Here is a 20,824-nt window from a genome sequence, read left to right on the forward strand (position 1 = left end):
CAAGCACCACTCAGCACTAATGAGCGAGGTGAAAGCCTTATGAGGATAATCTTTTCAAAAATACCCTGAAGCAGAGAATCCTTTGCATGTCAATGATAAATTCAGCGGTGTTGTATCAAAAGATTAACAACAGTTTTATCATGTGAATGTTAAATGACGAGGACAGAGAGTCTTCTCCGGCGCATCAGGATTGGGATGAAACCTCGCTCTGCCACACAGTGAGGTGACAGGTCAAACAAACAGCTCTCTCCATATGACTGTTATTAACCTCTGGCTCAGACTGCTTAAAGGAAGTGCCTGCCTGTGTGTTAGACTTATTGGCAATAAAAGTCCAATTCAATCAGAACCTGAAGGAAACATGAGGGCTTGTGCTTATTCATCCATGTTGACCACATGTTGATCATGCAGGCCCGTTTTTTCAACCATGCTAAGACAAGGTGGCCCAGTGTTTACAAGTTATGTTTGTTATTTCTGCAGCCAGATTGATTATTATTGTATAGTTGATGATGGATAATTGTTTGATGATGAAGTGACAAGAAAGTCCCTTCAGGAAGAGATACTGTATTAAAGGAGAATGTTTGTCAGCTGAAGGCCAGAGGATGTTAAATTTCTTCCCTGTGGATTTACCTCTGAGGTTTTCCACAGTAGGTTGGTTTAATTTCAGTTCAGGCTTATTCTCACTACTCGATCCCTGCAAATCACTGCATCCCCTTGGAGCCAGAACTCACAGACCCTCAGTGTGGTGGAGCAACAGTGAGATAGATAAACTCAGGTTAAAGTGGATCTCTGTCGCCATCTAGAGAAACATGTACATAGAACTGATAATCGTGACTGCGGTGCAGAGTCTGAGATGCTTAAACACGTTGATCATTGTTTAGGCTGGAAAGACTTTTAAATGTTTATGACTTAATTTGCAGATACCACCACTGTTGGATTAGTTTATTATTCGATCTTTAGAGGAAGATAAATGCAATAATCTTTAAATATAGTATTTCTACTTTTGGTGGCGGTCAAAGTTGTCCCCGCTCATCTCCGGTGCGTTGAATGAACAGAATCAAACACACCCAGGGTCAGAGTCATGTGATTGGTCATGAGGAGGTAAACAGGGAAGGAAAGGTTCAAAGAGGCAAGGTTTTTCTTTTAATATGTTAGACATTTCCAACGATTTATATTCAGACATCAAAACGTAAAAGTGTCAGTTTACCACGATAGCTCTTCGTGTGTTGTGTCTGTAGCATCAAGGCTAATGAGCGTAGCTAGCAGGCTGTATGCTAACGGTAGCTTGGTGGTAATAGAAGGAGCTAACAGTTAACGCAAGACGATATAATAACTACCCTCCTCAAACTGTTGCATGTAGAAACAATACGTCTCTTAAAAGCTAAACGAATACATTCAGCTTGTTTTGGTGTGTTATCAAGAAACAGTTAAAAGCATTAACGTTAAAACAATTTACATTCGGGTGGGAAAACCTCCAGTCTCAAGAAAAGTGCTCTGATATGACTATATATTTGCTAAGTAAAAGTATTACTAATATAATAAGTTATTACCTCAACCCTGTAGGGTAATATTCTCTCTGTCTGCTTCTCTCAGAGCCAGAGCTCAGGACCAGACAGGGTGCAGAAGGGCATTCAGTGTCTGGACAGATGAAGCTAGTCTGTCTTGTTGAAAAACATAAAAATAAAAACAGCATCATCAAGTTCTGAATTAAGCTACCTGTTGTATTCATTCTGTATTCATTCAAACTGCTTTCCTTTTTATCAGCTGGAATATCTACTGGAATAACACAAGGTGAAGGTGTGGCTGCTTTGGGCATCCTCCTCCTCATCTTCCTCCAGCCACGATGGTGGACTTCCTGGCAGAGAACAACCTGTGCGGCCAGGCCATCCTCAGGATAGTTTCCAGAGGAAATGCCATCATTGCTGAGCTCCTGCGCCTCTCTGACTTCATCCCTACAGTTTTCAGGCTAAAGGACAAGAGTGACCAGCAGAAATACGGAGACATTATCTGTGACTTCAGCTACTTCAAGGTGTGGATTAGATTTGGTCTTCCAAAATATATATTTTTAGCCTTGAATAGTTAGGCATTATCTGTGGTCTAAAGCTTGCTGCACTAGCACTAGGACAATAACACTTTAATAACACAGATTTTAGATTTTAGATTTGAAGAAACTAGGCACGTGATGCATGTTCATTTTTTAATTAGTCAATGTGAAGACTTGTATTTAACTGATGGTAGAAGGAGATTGAAAATAAATAAATGAATCTCATTTGAAATAAGTGTGTATTTAGTACTGACTTTAATAGGCTGCTGTAAGTTTTCTCAGAGTGCAAAACATAGCTCTTTGTATGATTTAAATAACAATAACAGTTTTCTAATTGAAATAACGGTACTACCTCGCTCCCAATGTGGGTAGTTTTGTGTATATGTTTATTAAGACATGCGTATCAATTGCACTTGCATTGTTTCACGATGTTGTCTCCTCTCCAGGGTCCAGAGTATTATGATGGGAAGCTGGAAGCCAAACCTGAGCTTCAAGACCTGGATGAGGAGTTTAGAGAGAACAACACTGAGATTCTGTCGAGGTTCTATCTGGCCTTTGAGAGTGTCCACAAATATATAGTGGATCTTAACAGGTAAGACAGGTCTGGGTTATTTAGAGGTTCAAAACTGTGTTTGATGCTCACTTCACACTTTTCCCATTTTGGAAACACAAAACATGATAAAGCCTTTATGTTACAAGATGATATGATATCATTTCCCTCTTCACTCCAGATATTTGGATGACCTACATGAGGGTGTTTATATTCAGCAGACCCTGGAGACTGTGCTTCTAAATGAGGATGGAAAACAGCTTTTAGTGAGTAACACAGATGCAAATCAGTTTTCTTTTTTTAACATTACAGGAATAAGATAATGTAATGTCTTTTGTTATGAGTTTTTGATGAGCACATCTCAGAATTAATCACCTTGATTAACGCCTGATTTCCAAGCCTAGCCCTTAAAATGACACATTAAATTGACTGTGTATTTTTTGTCTTTCCACCTAGTGCGAGGCTCTCTATCTGTACGGAGTCATGTTGCTGGTTATTGACCAAAAAATTGAAGGGGAGGTCAGAGAGAGGATGCTAGTTTCCTACTATAGATACAGGTACGCTTGTGGCCCACACCCGCCCACATATACACACAACACGTACTGACTAACAAGCTCGATGTACTCAATTCACTTGTTAGCCATTGGGTTCGCTCACAGCAAAGGTGAGTCACTTTACTTGACTCATACATGCATTCGCTCAAAATATTAGACAGAGTCACATTATACTTGGTTAACCTGATCTCATTTTATCTGTCTTTCTACATCTGTCTTTATCAGTTCCAGTTCCTTTTTTAATGTAAATATGACTCAAAGAAATTTAATACAAATGTTTGCAATGTTCTGAAACATTATGGCACATCAAAACATTAGTTTATATATATATATTGAGAGAGAGAGAGAGAGAGAGAGCACTAACATGTTCATATATGAATGAAACATGAATATCCTGTTAATATATTTGTTTGTTTCAGTTGTTAGCCATTACTTTTCATCATATTATTTCTTTTTCTGTGTGTTGATCTGTGTCCAAAATGCATACCATTTTTTTGAAATACAATGTATTGTTTCACATTTTCATCAGTGCTGCCCGTTCATCAGCCGACTCCAACCTTGACGACATCTGCAAGCTCCTCCGCAGCACCGGTTACTCCAGCCAGCCTGGAGCCAAACGCCCAGCCAACTACCCAGAGAGCTACTTCCAAAGAGTTCCCATCAGTGCCACCTTTATAAGCATGGTCATCGGGAGGCTTCGCTCTGATGACATCTACAACCAAGTGAGAAACATTTGGGCAAACGTTTTGAACTGTTTTTCTCCTCTCTGATTAGACTTACAGTAAGTTTGCCTTTGTTAGAGATTGTATGAGACTGTTACAACTGGAGTGGTTTGTAGATCAAATGTCCTGGGCTGAACCTAAAATCAAATTTTTCCTCCTGTCCATCAGGTGTCTGCGTACCCTCTCCCAGAGCATCGTAGCACGGCGCTGGCTAACCAGGCAGCCATGCTGTATGTCTGCCTTTACTTCAGCCCTTCCATACTGCACACCCAGCAGGCAAAGATGAGAGAGATAGTGGACAAGTACTTCCCTGACAACTGGGTAAAACATTTGTTATATGACAGGACAGTTCACTGGAGGTCCTGTATGCTTCATATGCACTGATAGTGTCATGCCAGTAGATTAGAACTGAATCTAAACAACTTTGTGAAATGATATCAGATTCACTGTGTTGTCCTCAGTTTTTCATGTATACCGTTACACTGACCTGAACTGTGTTTGTTGCCTGGCCTGTCTGCAGGTTATCAGCATTTACATGGGGATCACAGTGAACCTGGTGGAGGCCTGGGAACCATACAAAGCTGCCAAGACTGCTCTCAATTATACCCTTGACTCTGCTAACACCAAAGAGCAGGTACTAAAACAAATGAATCGGCTTCAATGTCACACAGTCATCAGCTTTTTCAATTTACAGTCCCGCAGTGTATCACTCTATTGTATGCAGGTACTGATAACGGTGTCCAACGTTGACTGTGCAGAATCTAAATCGAAACTCAAGGGTATTAATCAAATCAGTGACTTTAGAAAGACCTTTTTGTACTTTTCTTGAAAAGTTAGTTTGTTAAAAAGAAGGTGAATGTTCATGAGCCCAAATTAAAGTTAAAGCGTTAGAAAAAAAATGTGTCATGATCATGAAAAACTCTGCACTCTGCACTATTGCAGATATGAATCAGATAAATGATCCTTGTTTAGTCTGTTGTCTGGAGATAGTGCCAAGGTTCCTAAAGGCCACTAGTTGGAGTGAATATATGAGTTATCGTCCAAGATGAAAGATACTTTACACCACATCTCCCTAACAACACCACCACCATCACTCTGCGTTTAGGCCACTAGATATGCAGCGAGCATGGAGAGCCTGAGGCCACAGGTGCAGCAGCTGCTGAAGGAAGGTTTTCTGAGGGAGGAGATCATCCTGGACAACATACCCAAACTACTCAACTGTCTGAGGGACTGTAACGTTGCTATCCGCTGGCTGATGCTGCACTCTGCAGAGTCAGGTGAGAATATTTTGCAGATGTTTTTCCTATAAGACCACAATGTAGCTTGTTCAAGAATAAGTAATGTCACTCTTGTATGGTCAATGAATAGTAAGAAATGAATGTTTTACTTTCTCTGAGCAGCCTGAATTTCACTTTTGTCCATTTCTAGTTCACACAGTGCATTGCTTCGGAGTTCCAGATTTTTGGCTTTAATTTTGGAAAGAATGAAATTTCAGTTCGGTCATCTTCTGTCTCATAGCCTACGACCCAAACAACAAGCGACTACGTCAGATCAAAGACCAAGTGCTGAACGACTCCAAGTACAACCCCAAGATCCTGTTCCAGCTCCTGCTAGACACTGCTCAGTTTGAGTTCACTCTCAAAGAGGTCAGAGCCTCTCATCAATACTGGAAAATGTGAAGTGAGCAGTAAAAATGTGAAATTGATGTCAGAATAATTGATCCAGACAACTGTGTTTCACATAAGGTGTGTCTGCTGTGTTGTCTCTTCGCATACAGTGAGACAGCATATGGTTAGCCAGGCTATCATTAGGAAAGGACACAAATTTAATGTTCTCATTACACATCTCATCTGACTAATCCTTCCTCATCGACTCAGCATCTGTGCTGTCCCTCTTCCAGATGTTCAAGCAGATGCTGTCAGAGAAGCAGATCAAATGGGAGAGCTACAAGAAGGAGGGATCAGAGAGAATGACTGAGTTGGCCGAAGTCTTCTCTGGCGTCAAACCGCTTACCAGGGTGGAGAAAAACGGTGAGACGATGGATAAGGTGAAGGATTACACACACAGCAAAAAACATGGTAGCGACTAAAGGAGCCTCAACCATGCAGCATTTCATGCTTTGATGTCATGGATTATTTCAGTGTTGGAACACAAATGCTTAAATGAGTTTAAGCTTGAAGCTCTTCAGAGCAAAATGTTGAGGCAGAGAAACATCATGAAAAACCTGCATAAAAGAAATGCATGCTGGGAGAAGTGGATTAAATTTACATCAGTCACACTTACTTCTGTCATTGTGACTCTAGCTTTATTAGAGAGACACATTTTTCTTAACCACTACTTGTGGAGCACTGATAACATTCTTTCTCTGCTTGTATTACACACCTATATTACTCCTCACAGAGAACTTACAAGCCTGGTTCAGAGAAATCTCAAAGCAGATCGAGTCTTTGAACTATGAGGACTCTACGGCTGCGGGGAGAAAGACAGTTCAGCTCATACAAGCTCTTGTTGAGGTGAGCAATATTTGATAACATTATTTGAATCATTTTATATTATTTTGCAGTTCCAGAGCTGCTTTGGTTGCCTTATCTTAATGCATGTGGCTAATAAGTAAATCCAAGAACAATGTCTACAAACAGTAGCAAAACAAAGGGACAGAATGAACTGCTATAAAATGCATATAAATAAAGACACGTCAGAATGCATAACAGAAATGTCTTGTTGGTTTAGTGGATTGCATTACCTTTGTTTTCTCCCGTCTGTTCTGCCACAGTCTATTGTAAAATTAGAACCACAACAAATATCATTTCCATAAAAATGTTTAGTTAAATATCTCCTGTTTACACAATCATTTAGTCAATGGGTACAGTCTCCTGGGCAAATTCCAAATGATCCTCATGAGCCAAAAATAAGAATGTTTTAACATCAAGAAAATAACACTGTAAAGAAAGTGTCTGCAGTATTTGTTGTTTATTTTTGTGCAGTTACGGAGGTTTATAAAATGTTTTTCTTTGCATCTTTAGGTCCAGGAGTTCCACCAGTTGGAGTCTAACCTGCAGGTTTGTCAGTTCCTGGCCGACACAAGAAAGTTCCTGCACCAAATGATCCGCACCATCAATATCAAAGAAGAAGTCCTCATTACCATGCAGATAATTGGAGACCTCTCCTATGCATGGCAGATAATTGACAGGTACTTAATTGCTGATAAATGTCAAAGCCATGCAAAAATACTGGTAAAGAAGAAGATGGTAAAGTGACCATGAAGTCTGAATCTTTGGTTGCTACACAGTTCAGTTAAATACCCTGTTAATGACAGATTTTCTGGCATATTTCGTACCTTCACATTTTGTTGTAAAATCTCATCATTAGCATGTAGACAGCAGCAGATATGTCTTTCAGATATTCAGCCGAACACAGGCGGCATGACAGTCTGTTGATCTGATTTCTGGATTATGTTTTGTTCTGCAGCTTTACATCCATTATGCAAGAGAGCATCAGAGTCAACCCGTCAATGGTCACAAAACTGAGAGCTACATTTCTGAAGGTCAGTCTGTTTGTGCCCAATAAATACCCACATATACAGACGGGATTTAATTGTTTATCTCAACTCTTGGCCTTGATTTAGAGAATTGTTGCCTGTGGTGTTAAAACACTTCCTGTGTGTGTGTGTGTGTGTGTGTGTGTGTGTGTGTGTGTGTGTGTGTGTGTGTGTGTGCGTGTGTGTGTGTGTGTGTGTGTGTGTGTGTGTGTGTGTGTGTGTGCCTGTGTGTGCGTGCCTGTGTGTGTGCCTGTGACCAGCTGGCATCTGCACTGGATCTTCCGTTGCTCCGTATCAACCAGGCCAACAGTGCTGATCTGCTGAGTGTTTCACAGTTCTATTCTGGAGAGTTGGTGGCTTATGTCAGAAAGGTACATCATGTCAAAGCCATGTTTCAACCTGAGATCTTACAAAATATGTTTTTTTGTTTTTTTAGCAGAGAGGAAACACTGATATTTCCTGTGGTACTCATAGATCAACATGGTTTCATAACTTTCAAAAATGAGCTCTGCATGTTGCAAATTATTGTATAGTAACAGCTGCTTGGAAAATGTACCCAAAAAGAACTACTTAATGGATGTTTACCATAGCATGTGTACTAAAAACACTACTACTTCTACTACTACTAATAATAATAGTAATGATAATCATAATTAACTTTATGTATATAGCACCTTCCATAACATGAACTGCAGCTCAAAGTGTTTTACAAGAAGAGGTATTAAAACAAAACGACAGATACTTAAAAACAGGACACATTAAGGCCATAAAAGACAATAAGACAATAACAGCCTGGGAAGGTAAGAAGACATAAAATCATAGAGACATAAAAGAGATGATACTGGTAGTAAAAAAAATGATAGTAGTAAAAGCAATTTTAAGATATAAAAACCATAAAACAATATAAAAGTAATCTCAAATAAAAGTTGATTTAATTAAAAGCATGATCATAAAAATAAGATTTGAGCTGCTTCTTAAATATATCAACAGAGGTACTGTATGTTGCATAACGTACAAAATATGTTTCATCTACATTGTAATACAGTACCATCTGCTTTCTTTTGAAGACTATTTTGACTCGTCTTTCTCAAACCCATCAAACATGAATTCGCTTTGGTTCTCAGTTTGAGTATTTTTTCTTCTTGTTTCCAGGTGCTTCAGATCATCCCAGAAAGCATGTTCACCTCTCTTGCCAAAATCATCAAGCTTCAGATCCACGACATCATGGAAGTGCCCACACGGCTTGATAAGGACAAGCTGAAGGACTACTCCCAGCTCGGGGCTCGCTATGAAGTAAAAGCAACTGTTGTGGTTGAAACAGTTACACTACTTATTGAATGTTGTTCACAATGTCATTGAAGTGCTGAAAAAAATCATTAGATCTTATACATATTAAAAATTATTAAATGAGAGGCCTGAAGTTGCTCTGTTTTGATGTCGACTCATCTGCTGGGGCGTTCGAGGCAATCATGCAAGCTGGCATTTCTAAACATGTTTCAATCTCACAGAGCTTTTGATGTGAAATACAAATTAGAAAAGAAAGATTGACATAGAAACAGACTGTGCCAGCAGAGACTTAGTTGAATTTCATTAATTAGAATTTGTCAGGCTCATATTGAAAAGGAATATTTTGAAATATAGTCAAATGCCTGGAAATTGAAAGTGATTTTTACACTATAGTTTAACTTTTGACTAGAATTTAAATTTTAAAGGTTCACTATTACAGAAAGTGAGATTTCCATGTCTTTTTTGATTATAAAACAGGTCTAGGTGCTAAATAAATACCACGAAAGGTTCAAAATGCTCAATTCGCCGAGATATACACACAGCACATATTCATACACTGTGCCTTAAAACGAGTCAGTACTTCTGTAATTTTTAGATGTCACAACTATACCGTCACCATCCTCAGCTATACTCCCAGTATGGTCCAGCTGGACCCACCGTCAATAGTAATATTAAAGACCAGTGGCTAAAGTTTATTTTTCTGAAAAACCATAGCATTTTCATCACTTACTTACCCATCACCATACAATAGTAGGCTACAATGTGTTACTTGTGGTTGGTCTGGCAGTGCGTCACTCAGAAAACAGTCAGCCAATCAGAAGAGAGGCTCAGAGACCGACACAAAACTCCCTGTTTTTCCTAGAGCTCCAGAGAGAAGCATGAGAGAGAGAGGGCAGGAGATATGTAACTACATTGAGATGGTTTTTGATACTTATACCACAAATACTGTATGTCTTCTTGTGGATATCAAAACACAGGAAAAGTGTCTAATATGGAACCTTTAAACTTGAATGGCAAATTTTTATTTATATGGTTCAAGTACTCTCTCCATACAAATTGACATTGAAAATTCCTTCTTTAGCTTGTCCTAAAAATTTGACATTGTACTGATTTAATTTAAGGTTCAATGGATTTTATCTGTCATTTGTGTGCCTAAACGTCCTTATGCTTCATGTAATTACAGGTGGCTAAACTCACTCATGACATCTCTATTTTCACTGAGGGCATCCTGATGATGAAGACCACTCTAGTCGGGATCATTAAGGTAGATGATGTGATGAAATAGTTTGGGCTTGCTCACAAGTTCTCTTCTTTTACTCCAAGCATGATTCAACAATAAGATACTGTAGAGGATTTTACTTGACTAAAACACTGATGCTGTAGGTGGATCCTAAGCAGCTTCTGGAGGACGGCATCAGGAAGGAGCTGGTGAAGAGGGTGGCCTATGCTTTGCACAAAGGGTTGATCTTCAATCCCAAGACTAAGGTCAGTCATCAAATCCACTGCATATTTATATATTTTTTTAATGTTTATATTTTACAGTTCATTATCAATTTTGAGCACAAGTTTGTGAAATATTTGGTTGGTGTGAAATCAAATCACTGAATTATTAATTGAACTGGAGACATTTCTCCAGGACAGAGGACAAAAACAATGAATAATTTACAATCAGAAGTTTTGCCCAGAATACTTACAACATCTTTTTATTGGCTCATTATAATTAGAATTTAAAAAGTTATGAACTGATGTGCGTGTTCTCTTGCCCTGTGAGCATCAAGGTAAACAACAGTGAAAAATGAAAGGATGAAACTAAATAAACGTACAATATTCCACTCTTTCAGCCCAGTGAGCTGATGCCCAAGTTGAAGGACATGGCAGCCACCATGGATGGGTTCTACAGGTCGTTTGAGTACATCCAAGACTACGTCAGCATTTATGGCCTTAAAATCTGGCAGGAGGAAGTGTCGCGCATCATCAACTACAATGTGGAGCAGGAATGCAACAGCTTCCTCAGGACAAAGGTCAGGCATTAGAACATTAGTATGCTGTCAACAGTTTCTGATCACATCCATGAGTAGTGATCTTAAATCAGGTCATCTCTCTGTAATCCATAGGAAATCCATAGGCTCTGGCTGTTTGCCTCCTAATCAGTAATAGGGATTGACTGACTGAATGGTTCTTTCCTTACACCAATCAGATCCAGGACTGGCAGAGTGTGCACCAGTCCACCCACATCCCCATCCCCAAGTTTCCCTCCGTGGATGAATCTGCCACCTTCATCGGTCGTCTCTGTAGAGAGATTCTCCGAATCACTGATCCCAAGTATGACTCCTCAGATATAACAGAGAAATTGTTGAAACTGTTTTTTTTCCTATCAGAACAACTGGGCTTTAATGTGAAGGTCGAGATTCTGCAGTATTTATAAGCTCACAGACAAACACGGGTCCTTCCTACAGGGTAACATGCTACATTGACCAGATGAACACCTGGTATGACCTGAAGAGCCACCAGGAGGTGACCAACAACAGGCTTTTCTCTGAGATCCAGAGCACTCTGGGTACCTTTGGTCTCAATGGACTGGACCGCCTACTCTGCTTCATGATTGTCAAGGAGCTGCAGGTAATTATCCCACAAAAAATGAATTAAAAAACACGCGCCTAGTGAAATAATATTCAACAGATTGCTGTTACTCAGTCCATACGGGCCTTTACTGTATCTTCAGTGCACATTGTCCTGTATGTCTGCTGGAATATGAGCATTAGCAACCTATTTCTCCCATCAGAACTTCCTGACAATGATTCAGAAGACCATCTTGAAGGACAAAGCAGTGGTGGATGTCTTTAAAGCAATGCTGGGTGCTGTCAACCCAGTTCAGGGCATTGTGGGTAGGTATTTATACAGGATATCCTACTACCTGCCTGGATTTTTCTTACCTCTTATGAAAATGTGATTTGTTTTTTTCTGCTATAGCTAATGCCAGCAAAGTGTACGCCAGTGCTGTTGCCAAAACACAGAAGATCTGGGGCGCATACCTGGAGGCCATCATGAAGGTACTGGGCCATATCATTCGCTCATGTTCGTAAGCAGAAGACAAGCTGCCATAAAAATAATGTTAAATGTTGGTGTTTGTTGTAGGTTGGTCAAATGCAGATTCTCAGACAGCAGATTGCTAATGAGCTGAACTACTCCTGCAAGTTTGACTCCAAACACTTGGCTGCAGCCCTGGAAAACCTCAACAAGTCAGTCTAGTATCACTGTGAAGTGCTTCTTATTTCAATATCTCAGTTGCATGGTGCTCCAAAATGATATTTATATTTTATAACCTTTAGACTAATGATGCATGGCACTTATGTGTGTATGTGTGAATATATATATACACACACATACACGTATATAGAAATGTTTAATCAAATACCATTTCAACTATTTCATCTGATGCTGTATTAATGACCTTATGATAATGCCCATGCTGCCCTTGCAAAACATGATTTTTCCTGATTAGAATTTCAGCACAAGTAGTAGTCCAAAAAAGATTATTGCTCTGATTCAGTTTTCTTTCAAACTTTTTTGTTCTTCTGCTGAATGTCAACTCTGATTGTGACCTTGCCAGGTCTCTGCTGGCGGACATTGAAGCTCACTACCAGGACCCATCCTTGCCCTACCCTAAAGAGGACAACACTCTTCTGTATGAGATCACTGCCTACCTGGAGGCTGGCGGCATTCACAACCCACTCAACAAGGTGTGTAGACCATGGATGTTTCTTCCCACACAATGTGATGAGTGACAAGTCTTAAACCTGTTTTTTCATTTTAATCTTCAGAGATCACTGCAAGCTGAAACATTTTCACCTGTGTTTATCATCTGCACTCTCTCCTTCTAGTTTTTTGTTTTGTTTGGTTATACTTTAGAGAAGGTTCTGACCGTTTTTTTTGTCTTTATCCCTTTCACAGATCTACATCACCACCAAGCGCCTGCCTTACTTTCCCATCATCAACTTCCTGTTTATTATTGCTCACCTGCCTAAACTTCAGTACAGCAAGAACCAAGGCAAGTTTTTTTTCTGTCAGTTTGTCACATCACAACTCTAATCAGTGTATTGATGCTTGTGAGTTATTAAGTTGTACATTTATGAGTGTAACAGGTAAACCAGTGTATTATAATGGTTGAAGTTTCAGAGAAGCTTAATTTTCTAATTCTCTCAATCCATCACAATTCTTATCCAGAACCTTATCACACACATGGCATAACACCCATGATTGGCTTCTATTTTTCTGATAGCTTGACTGTGATTTTACATGGATAGGCTACTCACCATGCATAGAGGATTATTCTTGGAAAGATAGACATCAATACTTGGACCAGGAAGGTTCAAGGATTACACAAAACATATACATTCTGTGGTGGATTTTTCCGTCAGTATGCAAGAATTACTGGTATATGTAAGGCTTCATCCACATGTACATGACTCATGTCTTTTGTCTTCACAGGGATGACCTGCAGGAAAGCCACGGACCCAGTTGACTGGCCTCCGCTTGTGCTTGGCATGCTCACCCTCCTCAAGCAGTTTCACTCCAGATACACACATCAGTTCTTGGCTCTCATTGGTCAGTTCATCCGCTCAATCATGGAGCAGTGCACAAGGTAACAAAACAAACTCGTCTACTTTGGAATAATTACTAAAATTACATATTTATACACTTCCTGTTGTGTAGTTTAAGGTAAACATATTTTTAACTTTTTTATTGCTTTATCTGAATACTGTTATGCAGTGTATCCTATCATGGCTTTATGAACTCACATTTGAGTTCTTATTTTAACCCATTATAGTCAGAAGATCCCTGACATGCCCTCTGATGTGGTGGGAGCTCTGATGTTCCTGGAAGACTATGTGAAGTACACAAAACTGTCACGCAAGGTAGGGCAGCTCTCACCTTTTTAATGCTGCTAGTAATGTTGTAAAATGTTTTTTATTGACAACAGTTTACAATAGCTGGTGTGGTGGGGAAACCTGAGCTCTGATTTCTGATGATTCTACCATAATATGTTTAGGAACTTGTTATAAAGGTGTGACACTTTGCTTGAGATAAACTATAGACATTTTTGTCCTCTATTTTTACAGTATGTACTGAGGAATAGCAACATGCATTTCATTCTAGTTTCTCTGTTTTTTAGGTGGCTGAAGCCCATGTGCCCAGTTTCATTTTTGATGAGTTCAGAACAGTTCTGTGAAGATCTGGGTGAAGCACTTCATCAGAAAATTATGCTGCCATAGGCTTGTTTCACAGCAGACATTTTGACTTGTCATAGTAGGATAAGCACCAGTGTTACTAATAACATGTTCAATGGCTCTGTTCCAGTAAGCCAGGACAGTGTGACAGTGAGCCAGCATGCACAATACCAGGACTGGAGCAGCTAAATGATAGTCTGCCATCATAAATGTTATTATTTACTCCTGTGATTTTTGTACTGTGACATACCAAAATGTCCTCTGTGAAAAAGGCCTATTGAATTGTTTACTTACATTTCATTGTTTAGACCATCAATGTCTTTATGCAATAATACGAGATTGTACATAGATAGAAAATTGAAATTTAATATGAATTAACTTGTCAGCATTGTGTATTATCATTTTGTGCCATTTAATAAATGAAATTCATTAATAAATACGATCGTTCATATTATGTTGTTTTATTTCTCTTCCGTTGAGGCCTTTACTTTGAAAAACAAACCCGGAACTTAGAACTGAGCCACTGTAGGAGTTAACTGTTTTTTTCGCGCGTGATTTGTGTTTGCTATTTGTATTTTACCTTTATCCCATTGGCTTCACAATAGCTTTACTAAAACACATTGACCCCCAGAGACAAGACGTCGTTACTTCACAAACAGTAGCTCGTCAGTTTACTTGCTAAGCTAACCAGAGCAGACGCAGGTGAGGTTAGCAAGCTAGGCTAACGTAACGTTAGCTTAATTTGTTATGTTTGGGGTGTCGCAGGGTTAAAGTTATTAATCGTAATGTCTCTGAGCGCCGTTCACGGAACACTGACAAGCCTGAAGTCATGTCAGGCAGACATCGGGACAGGAATGGACATAGTGACAGATGTGGCGATGGACCTGGCGGAAGCTCAGGGTAACTTTAACTTTGATTCTCAGTCTGCTTGACTGGTCTCTGTTTCTCTCTCATGTTTGTTTCAGTCTCTGTGTGTGCATAGTGAAAAGGTTATGATGGTGCTATTGATTTCTTAAGTGCATTACAGTCGGTAGACTGTAACTACCTTTATTCATGTACTGAACTTAACTAAAAACTTGAGGTAATGATCTAGTTATATATCCATGAATATACTTATTGGGGTAATTTTTTACTAATACATCTGTACTTTAATATGAATACGTTTGAATGGAGATATTTTATTTTTACAGTGTGATATTTGCACTTTTTCATGGGTAAAGGACTCAATACTTACTCCAACACTGTGTGTGCTCTTGTGTCCCAGATGAAGAGATGAACCCTGGCATCAAAGAGATGGAGGCCATGATTCTGGAGTGTGCCAGACTGGACAGGGAGATTAACTACTTTGTTGATGTTGTGCAACAAGTCACAGCTGAGGTGAGAGCAACCTGGCATGGTCTAATCACATTACTGGAAAACATGTTTACCTCTATACTAAGTGAGCAGGTCAGGCTAAAGCTGCATTACTGGGAGAACGACGTAAATTAATGGAAAGTGCATTAAGATGGATTGATTCTTTCCAAAGTCATTTAGCACACAGACTTTTTAGAATGGCAAGTCTAAATGTGAAAGTGTAATATTTAAACACCAGAGAAAATGCTGAAGTTGACTTGAATTGTAAAGGTCATGGAAACAGCATAACATACGTGAGTTTCTGTAGGTCACCACACAGCAGCCAGAGGCCATGTTCAGCCTGTCTGCCAAAGTGAAGGAGCAGTTCACAGAGAGAACAGCCAGACTCTCTGATGCTGATCTGCACAGTCACCAGAAAGTAGTGGCCTTCAAGGACAGCATCAAGAACTCTTTAAACCAAGGTGAGGCCTGTAGAGAGAGGAAAAATAGTCTGAATTGGTCATTGCTAGACTACGCAGTGGATTCAGGATATATAATAGACTTTGATAATAGCTGTGCTTGCAGGAGAGCTTCTCAGCAAAGGAGAGAGAGGAATCTTGGGATGTGTTTCAGGATAATTAGCTTAATTTTAAACAAACAACTCCCTTTGTTTACTGAATAATTATGTTTGCCTGACACCCTGTAGCTGTTATTTTCTGCTTTTTAATTGTTGTCCTCATTACACCCCTTATTAAAAGGGTGGCCTCCCACAGACAATGCTATGCTTTTTAGGTTGTCTGTATATGCTGTAAGTGAAATCGCTGCTGCGCCCGTGCCATTTTCCCAGGCTAACTCAGTCTAAAAAGTTGTATCAGGTTACCCAGTAAAATAATATGAGAAAATATAGTTTAAGGTGTGAACTAAGGTGAGATCATTTCATGCTTAATCAATGTAATCTGAGAAAGGATTAACCCATCAGACATTATCATTGTCAAAACTATCACTTCATGCTCTTATTGAGGTGTTTATATTTTGGAGCTGAAACATTGCGCTCAAAGGCTTAAATCAAAGTCTGTAAGCTTAGCTGTGGCTGTGTCGTTGCATCGTGGCCTGGATGAATTTCAGTAGGCAGCATGTAGAGTTTTCTTTAATACCCTAGGCCTTGGATGACCTTTGAGTCATTCGAGAGTTGTAGCTGTAGTGGGACAACAACAATAAATACATGGACTAAAAACGGGGAGATTGCTTTATGTGTGGGTGGGTATGTTAGATGTCTGTGTACCTGTGTGAGTGGGAGAGGTTTGTGTGTGTGCAGGCAGGTAACTGTGTATCTGTTGGTGTCACGTCTTAAGGCTATGTGTGCTGTGAAAATTCATGTGGCTGTGTATCTTGTTAGTGAACGATAGTAAATTTTGGTAAACAACAAATTTAGGCATTTGATAACATATCCAGGATTACCTCTGAAACTATTAGCGCCAAAGGGGGAGATGTCGCAGTATTCCATAGTTATAGTTTCATCCAAGCTGGTGTCCTTGCCTGCTGGATTTTCTCCTGCCATCTTGTCAATGATCCAGTTCATCACTTATTACTGAGACTGGACGTTTGGAAACAAACTGTATGTGTTTGGTGTTTTCAGTCAGCCAAGAGTCAGCAGAGAACCTGGAGGAGCTCGATGAGGACATTGCTGTTACACTGAGCCAAGTCAACTTCACCTGCCCACTGACACAGGTACACTGCCCCAGCCTGGTGATGTTATTTTACTAGAAATTCACTCTGTCACTGATTCCTGTTGATTCTTTCTCTTCTTTTATAACACTTTTTCTTACATCTGTACCTAGTCACTGACAATAATGTCGTAGATGTTAAGAAGAGAAAATATAGAGAACCATCTCCATTTGTGTTTTTGGTCTCTGCATTTCATTATATAAACACACCTCTGTGTATCTGTATTCAAGGTGGAAATGGTGAACCCAGTTAAGAATAAGAAGTGTAACCACCACTATGATGAAGGAGCCATACTGGGCCTGATCAAAACAAGACAAAGCCAGAAAAAGAAATGCCGGTAAGACATGCTCCCTTGGAGGACTCTTAGAAAGTTGAATTAGGTTTTGCTGCAGTAAACAACTCGGCAGGTTGGCGTGGGACCAGCAGTTTGCCTTAATTCACATGTTCTTTATTATAGTGCTTTGATGTTGGAGTCAAATTAAATACGGCTGGTCCTAGAGGAACGCTGATGAAATCCCAACGCCTGTCTATGTTGTTGTCAACGAAACCTGCCTATTGTCTTGAGTCCTGACTGTGGTCACTGTGCACACCCAACATGCACAGTTATAGCAGCAATACCCAAGAGGGCTTTTCTTGATTAGGTGTATGACTGTTGACTACAGGTACAACAGCATTTCATCCATATTTACTATCTCCATATTGAAGCAGCCCTGAAGTGCCCATCATCATTCCAGTCTCCATGCCTAACAAAGCTTCAAACAACACTCACCAAAGCATGTGTATTGTTTGAAGAGGTTTCTACAATGTATTATTCACATATCAGAATAAAAACAGAGAGAAAAGGAAACTAATAAAGCAAAGCTAACCAGGCATTTGACCACTTAAATATGTATTATGCAAAATTATACAACAATAAATGAGGCAGAGCTAACACCAGAGATGCTCACAAGTCATTTTTAGCAAGTTTAAATCAAGTCTTATGTCTCTTAGGGTTGAGCGGTCTATCATCTTCTGTATGCCCCCCCGCTCTGCTTAGAACACTGCATTGCCATATCTAAGGAATTCAAAGCATGTACTGCATTATCATCACTACTTCATCTCTAAAGTTACGCATGGTAACAAGGGAAGGAATGACAGTTAGCTCATCAGACACTTCCTTAATGTTAATGAGCCAAAAACATGAAAACCATAAAACAGTGGGCAGCGCAGCCTGCTCCACTGGGCTGATTACCACAGCACAGCGCTATCGATCTCTCTCCCTCCCTCTTGCTCTCTCTCCCTCTCCCTCTCCCCCTCGAGGCCCTACAACCAGCCCGGCCCACCAGGAATCTTCCCATGACTCCCGATTAGCCACTCCGTGTCCGACATACACCAGACTTCGTAGAAAAAAATTCAAAGTCATAGCAAATGATCTGGATCTTCCCCAAATGCAAATCGGTTCTGTACTTTTTGAGTAATTCTGCTGATAAATAAACAAATAGACATGGGGGAACACACAACCTCCTTGGCAGAGCTAATAAAATAAAGATTGTTGACGAGTCCCAAATCTTAAGTCTTAAGTCTTTTAAGGACGAGTCTCAAGTCAAGTCTCAAATCACTGCGTGTGCGACTCAAGTCCTTATCTCTGGCTAATACGAAGTTAATATATAGAGTTTATTATGTGTTAAGTGTACCTGGCTGTTTCTGTCCTCTAGCTGTCCTGTGGTGGGCTGCGGGAACGCAGATGTGAGAGAGTCAGACCTCATTCCTGACCAAATGCTGAGGAGAAAGATCCAGAGCCAAAAGAGAAACAACAACCGGACGTAGTGCTCTACATTTTCATTGGAAGGATCATTTATCATAAAAAAACCAATGTCTTGTTAATTATTTGTATATTAAGAAAAGAGTATTGTTGGTCGTATTTTGAGACAGTTGTTTTTATCACTACTCAAGGTTTTAACCCATGTTGCCTGGTGTTTGTGAAGAATTTACAATTTTTTTTTAACGATTTGTACCTCAGGAAAAATCCAGTAAAATGTTGATTTGTGAGGTGATGATTTTTGTGTTTTAACTGGAGATTTTTATACTTCAGTCTTGTTGAATGAAAATAAATGTTTCAAACTTTGCTTATACTAATACCATCAAAGTTGTTTCTGTTATCGGGGGGCAGGGGTAATGATGACGTTTCAAATATTTTTCTGTCGCATATGATGCAGTAATTTGACAGAACCACAAGAGAGCAGCCTCTGCATGAGGACACGGGATTAAAGTGGTCAGCAGAGCCAGAACAGGAGACATGAACTTTTCATCTCTCGATTATCATCTCTCAGCTCCAGGTATGATGTAGTATTATTATTAAAGCTATTACCACCACTTGCAATTATAAATCCAGGAGGTGCTCATTTTAGTTTTCAGGTTAGTGAGCATATATGTATAAATAAATTCAATCTATGAAAAGGATAAAGGAATATTGGAAATGTTGAAATCTTAGTGTCATACTATCCATTTCAAAATAAAACAGTTTCCTGTAATTGCAGATAACTGAAGCAGGATCCATGAGATAACAGAAGGACTTCCTCAAAAAAACGTTTTTGTGAAAGAGTCATAAACAAACCATTCTGTAACATATGCAGGAATGCACTTATGTGATTAAATCCCTCCCTTCCTGCCGGCTCTCGCTGCCTGTGAAGGGTCTTTGTTCCAGAGAGAAACAAACAAAGGCTGTGTTGAGATGAAACTAGGTAAAGCTAATCTTTTAATAACCTTGCATCAGGCATTTAAAAAAATCTCTAATTGCTCTTTCCCTCCAAAGAGTGCGTCATGCAGCACTAAGAGCATTTCTCCAATGAAGATATTAACTGGCAACAAATGATCTAGCTAATGTTGATTCATTCATTTCTCCACTCGGCTTCATTTTGAATTACCTCTCGGTGAATTCTAATTTTGTTTATTGCACAACACGTTAAGTCACAGGTAATTTTTACAACAACCGTTCAGTTTGTGGAACGTGCGTACACAAACAGCCATCAGCATTGCATTCAGCATATCACAGGCAAAGCCATTAAGCTGTTTCTTTGGAGGGATCCAGAGCTGTAAATAACCTCAGAAATTCAATCACAGTTTCGCACGGACATGCAATGCTGAGAAAGGAAAAAAAAAAAAAAAAAAAAAAAAAAAGCCAATCAATTCCCCATAGATGTTTGCTGTCTTCTGGTTATGTTTGATCTGGAATTCACATTCATCTGTTCAAAAGCTCCAAGAAGTAGGTGTAATGGCTGCCTGAGACACTGTAAGCCGCAATATCTGGCTTGTCCAAGGAGGATTTTACCTCTTGCTGGAAGTGAACATAGTCTCACTCTCTGGCACAGGAGTCCTGGCCAGGGCAGTGCCAGAGCTGGATGGAGAGGGAGGAGAACAGCAGGGTTCAGATAAGACTGGCACTCTGAACTCTGGTTTGATTCAGGTGTCATTCTTTTTTTTCTCACTGCTTTTTCGAGGCTAAATCCGAACAGTTTGACACTCACCATCAAAAAAAGGAGCCTGGAAGAGGTAGCTTGCAAAGTTGAGAACCGTCGACAGAATTGTCAGGGAAACTGTTCTCTCTGGGGTTGCCCACATCACCTTCCCCTCTGAAGTGAATATAACAGTTTCCTTTAGAGCAGAGTTGAGTTATTTAAGATTGCAGGAGATACCAGAAATTTGACAGAAAAGACTGTGAATAGAGGACACACAAAAACTGTTCACCATCTATGTACTGTAAATCCACCTGTACCAACATCCCGCATCAGGATTCCTGAGCTCACACACTCATAAACTGCAAAGACATTTTGACAGTAGGAAAATCGCAGGTGTAAATACTGAAATGCAT

General features: G+C 39.7%; 2 protein-coding genes across 2 annotated transcripts; both read left to right on the forward strand.

Moving 5' to 3' along the window:
• Positions 1-1,053: 1,053 nt before the first annotated feature.
• On the forward strand, positions 1,054-14,362 carry washc5 (WASH complex subunit 5). The gene is made up of 29 exons (XM_056380653.1): positions 1,054-1,126; positions 1,762-2,026; positions 2,488-2,633; positions 2,773-2,857; positions 3,048-3,148; positions 3,675-3,867; positions 4,036-4,188; positions 4,388-4,501; positions 4,973-5,144; positions 5,386-5,513; positions 5,768-5,897; positions 6,268-6,380; positions 6,891-7,057; positions 7,336-7,411; positions 7,666-7,776; positions 8,558-8,698; positions 9,876-9,956; positions 10,076-10,177; positions 10,534-10,713; positions 10,890-11,014; positions 11,149-11,311; positions 11,475-11,577; positions 11,663-11,742; positions 11,828-11,931; positions 12,303-12,432; positions 12,644-12,740; positions 13,181-13,334; positions 13,521-13,608; positions 13,866-14,362. Exons 2-29 carry the CDS (start codon positions 1,841-1,843, stop codon positions 13,920-13,922), a joined length of 3,480 nt encoding a protein of 1,159 aa, XP_056236628.1. The 5' UTR covers positions 1,054-1,126; positions 1,762-1,840; the 3' UTR covers positions 13,923-14,362.
• A 54-nt stretch (positions 14,363-14,416) lies between these two features.
• On the forward strand, positions 14,417-19,088 carry nsmce2 (NSE2 (MMS21) homolog, SMC5-SMC6 complex SUMO ligase). The gene is made up of 6 exons (XM_056380656.1): positions 14,417-14,820; positions 15,185-15,297; positions 15,581-15,734; positions 16,889-16,980; positions 17,208-17,314; positions 18,672-19,088. Exons 1-6 carry the CDS (start codon positions 14,706-14,708, stop codon positions 18,781-18,783), a joined length of 693 nt encoding a protein of 230 aa, XP_056236631.1. The 5' UTR covers positions 14,417-14,705; the 3' UTR covers positions 18,784-19,088.
• Positions 19,089-20,824: the final 1,736 nt, after the last annotated feature.

The sequence above is a fragment of the Seriola aureovittata genome, chromosome 7, assembly GCF_021018895.1.
Source record: "Seriola aureovittata isolate HTS-2021-v1 ecotype China chromosome 7, ASM2101889v1, whole genome shotgun sequence".
NCBI lineage: Eukaryota > Metazoa > Chordata > Actinopteri > Carangiformes > Carangidae > Seriola > Seriola aureovittata.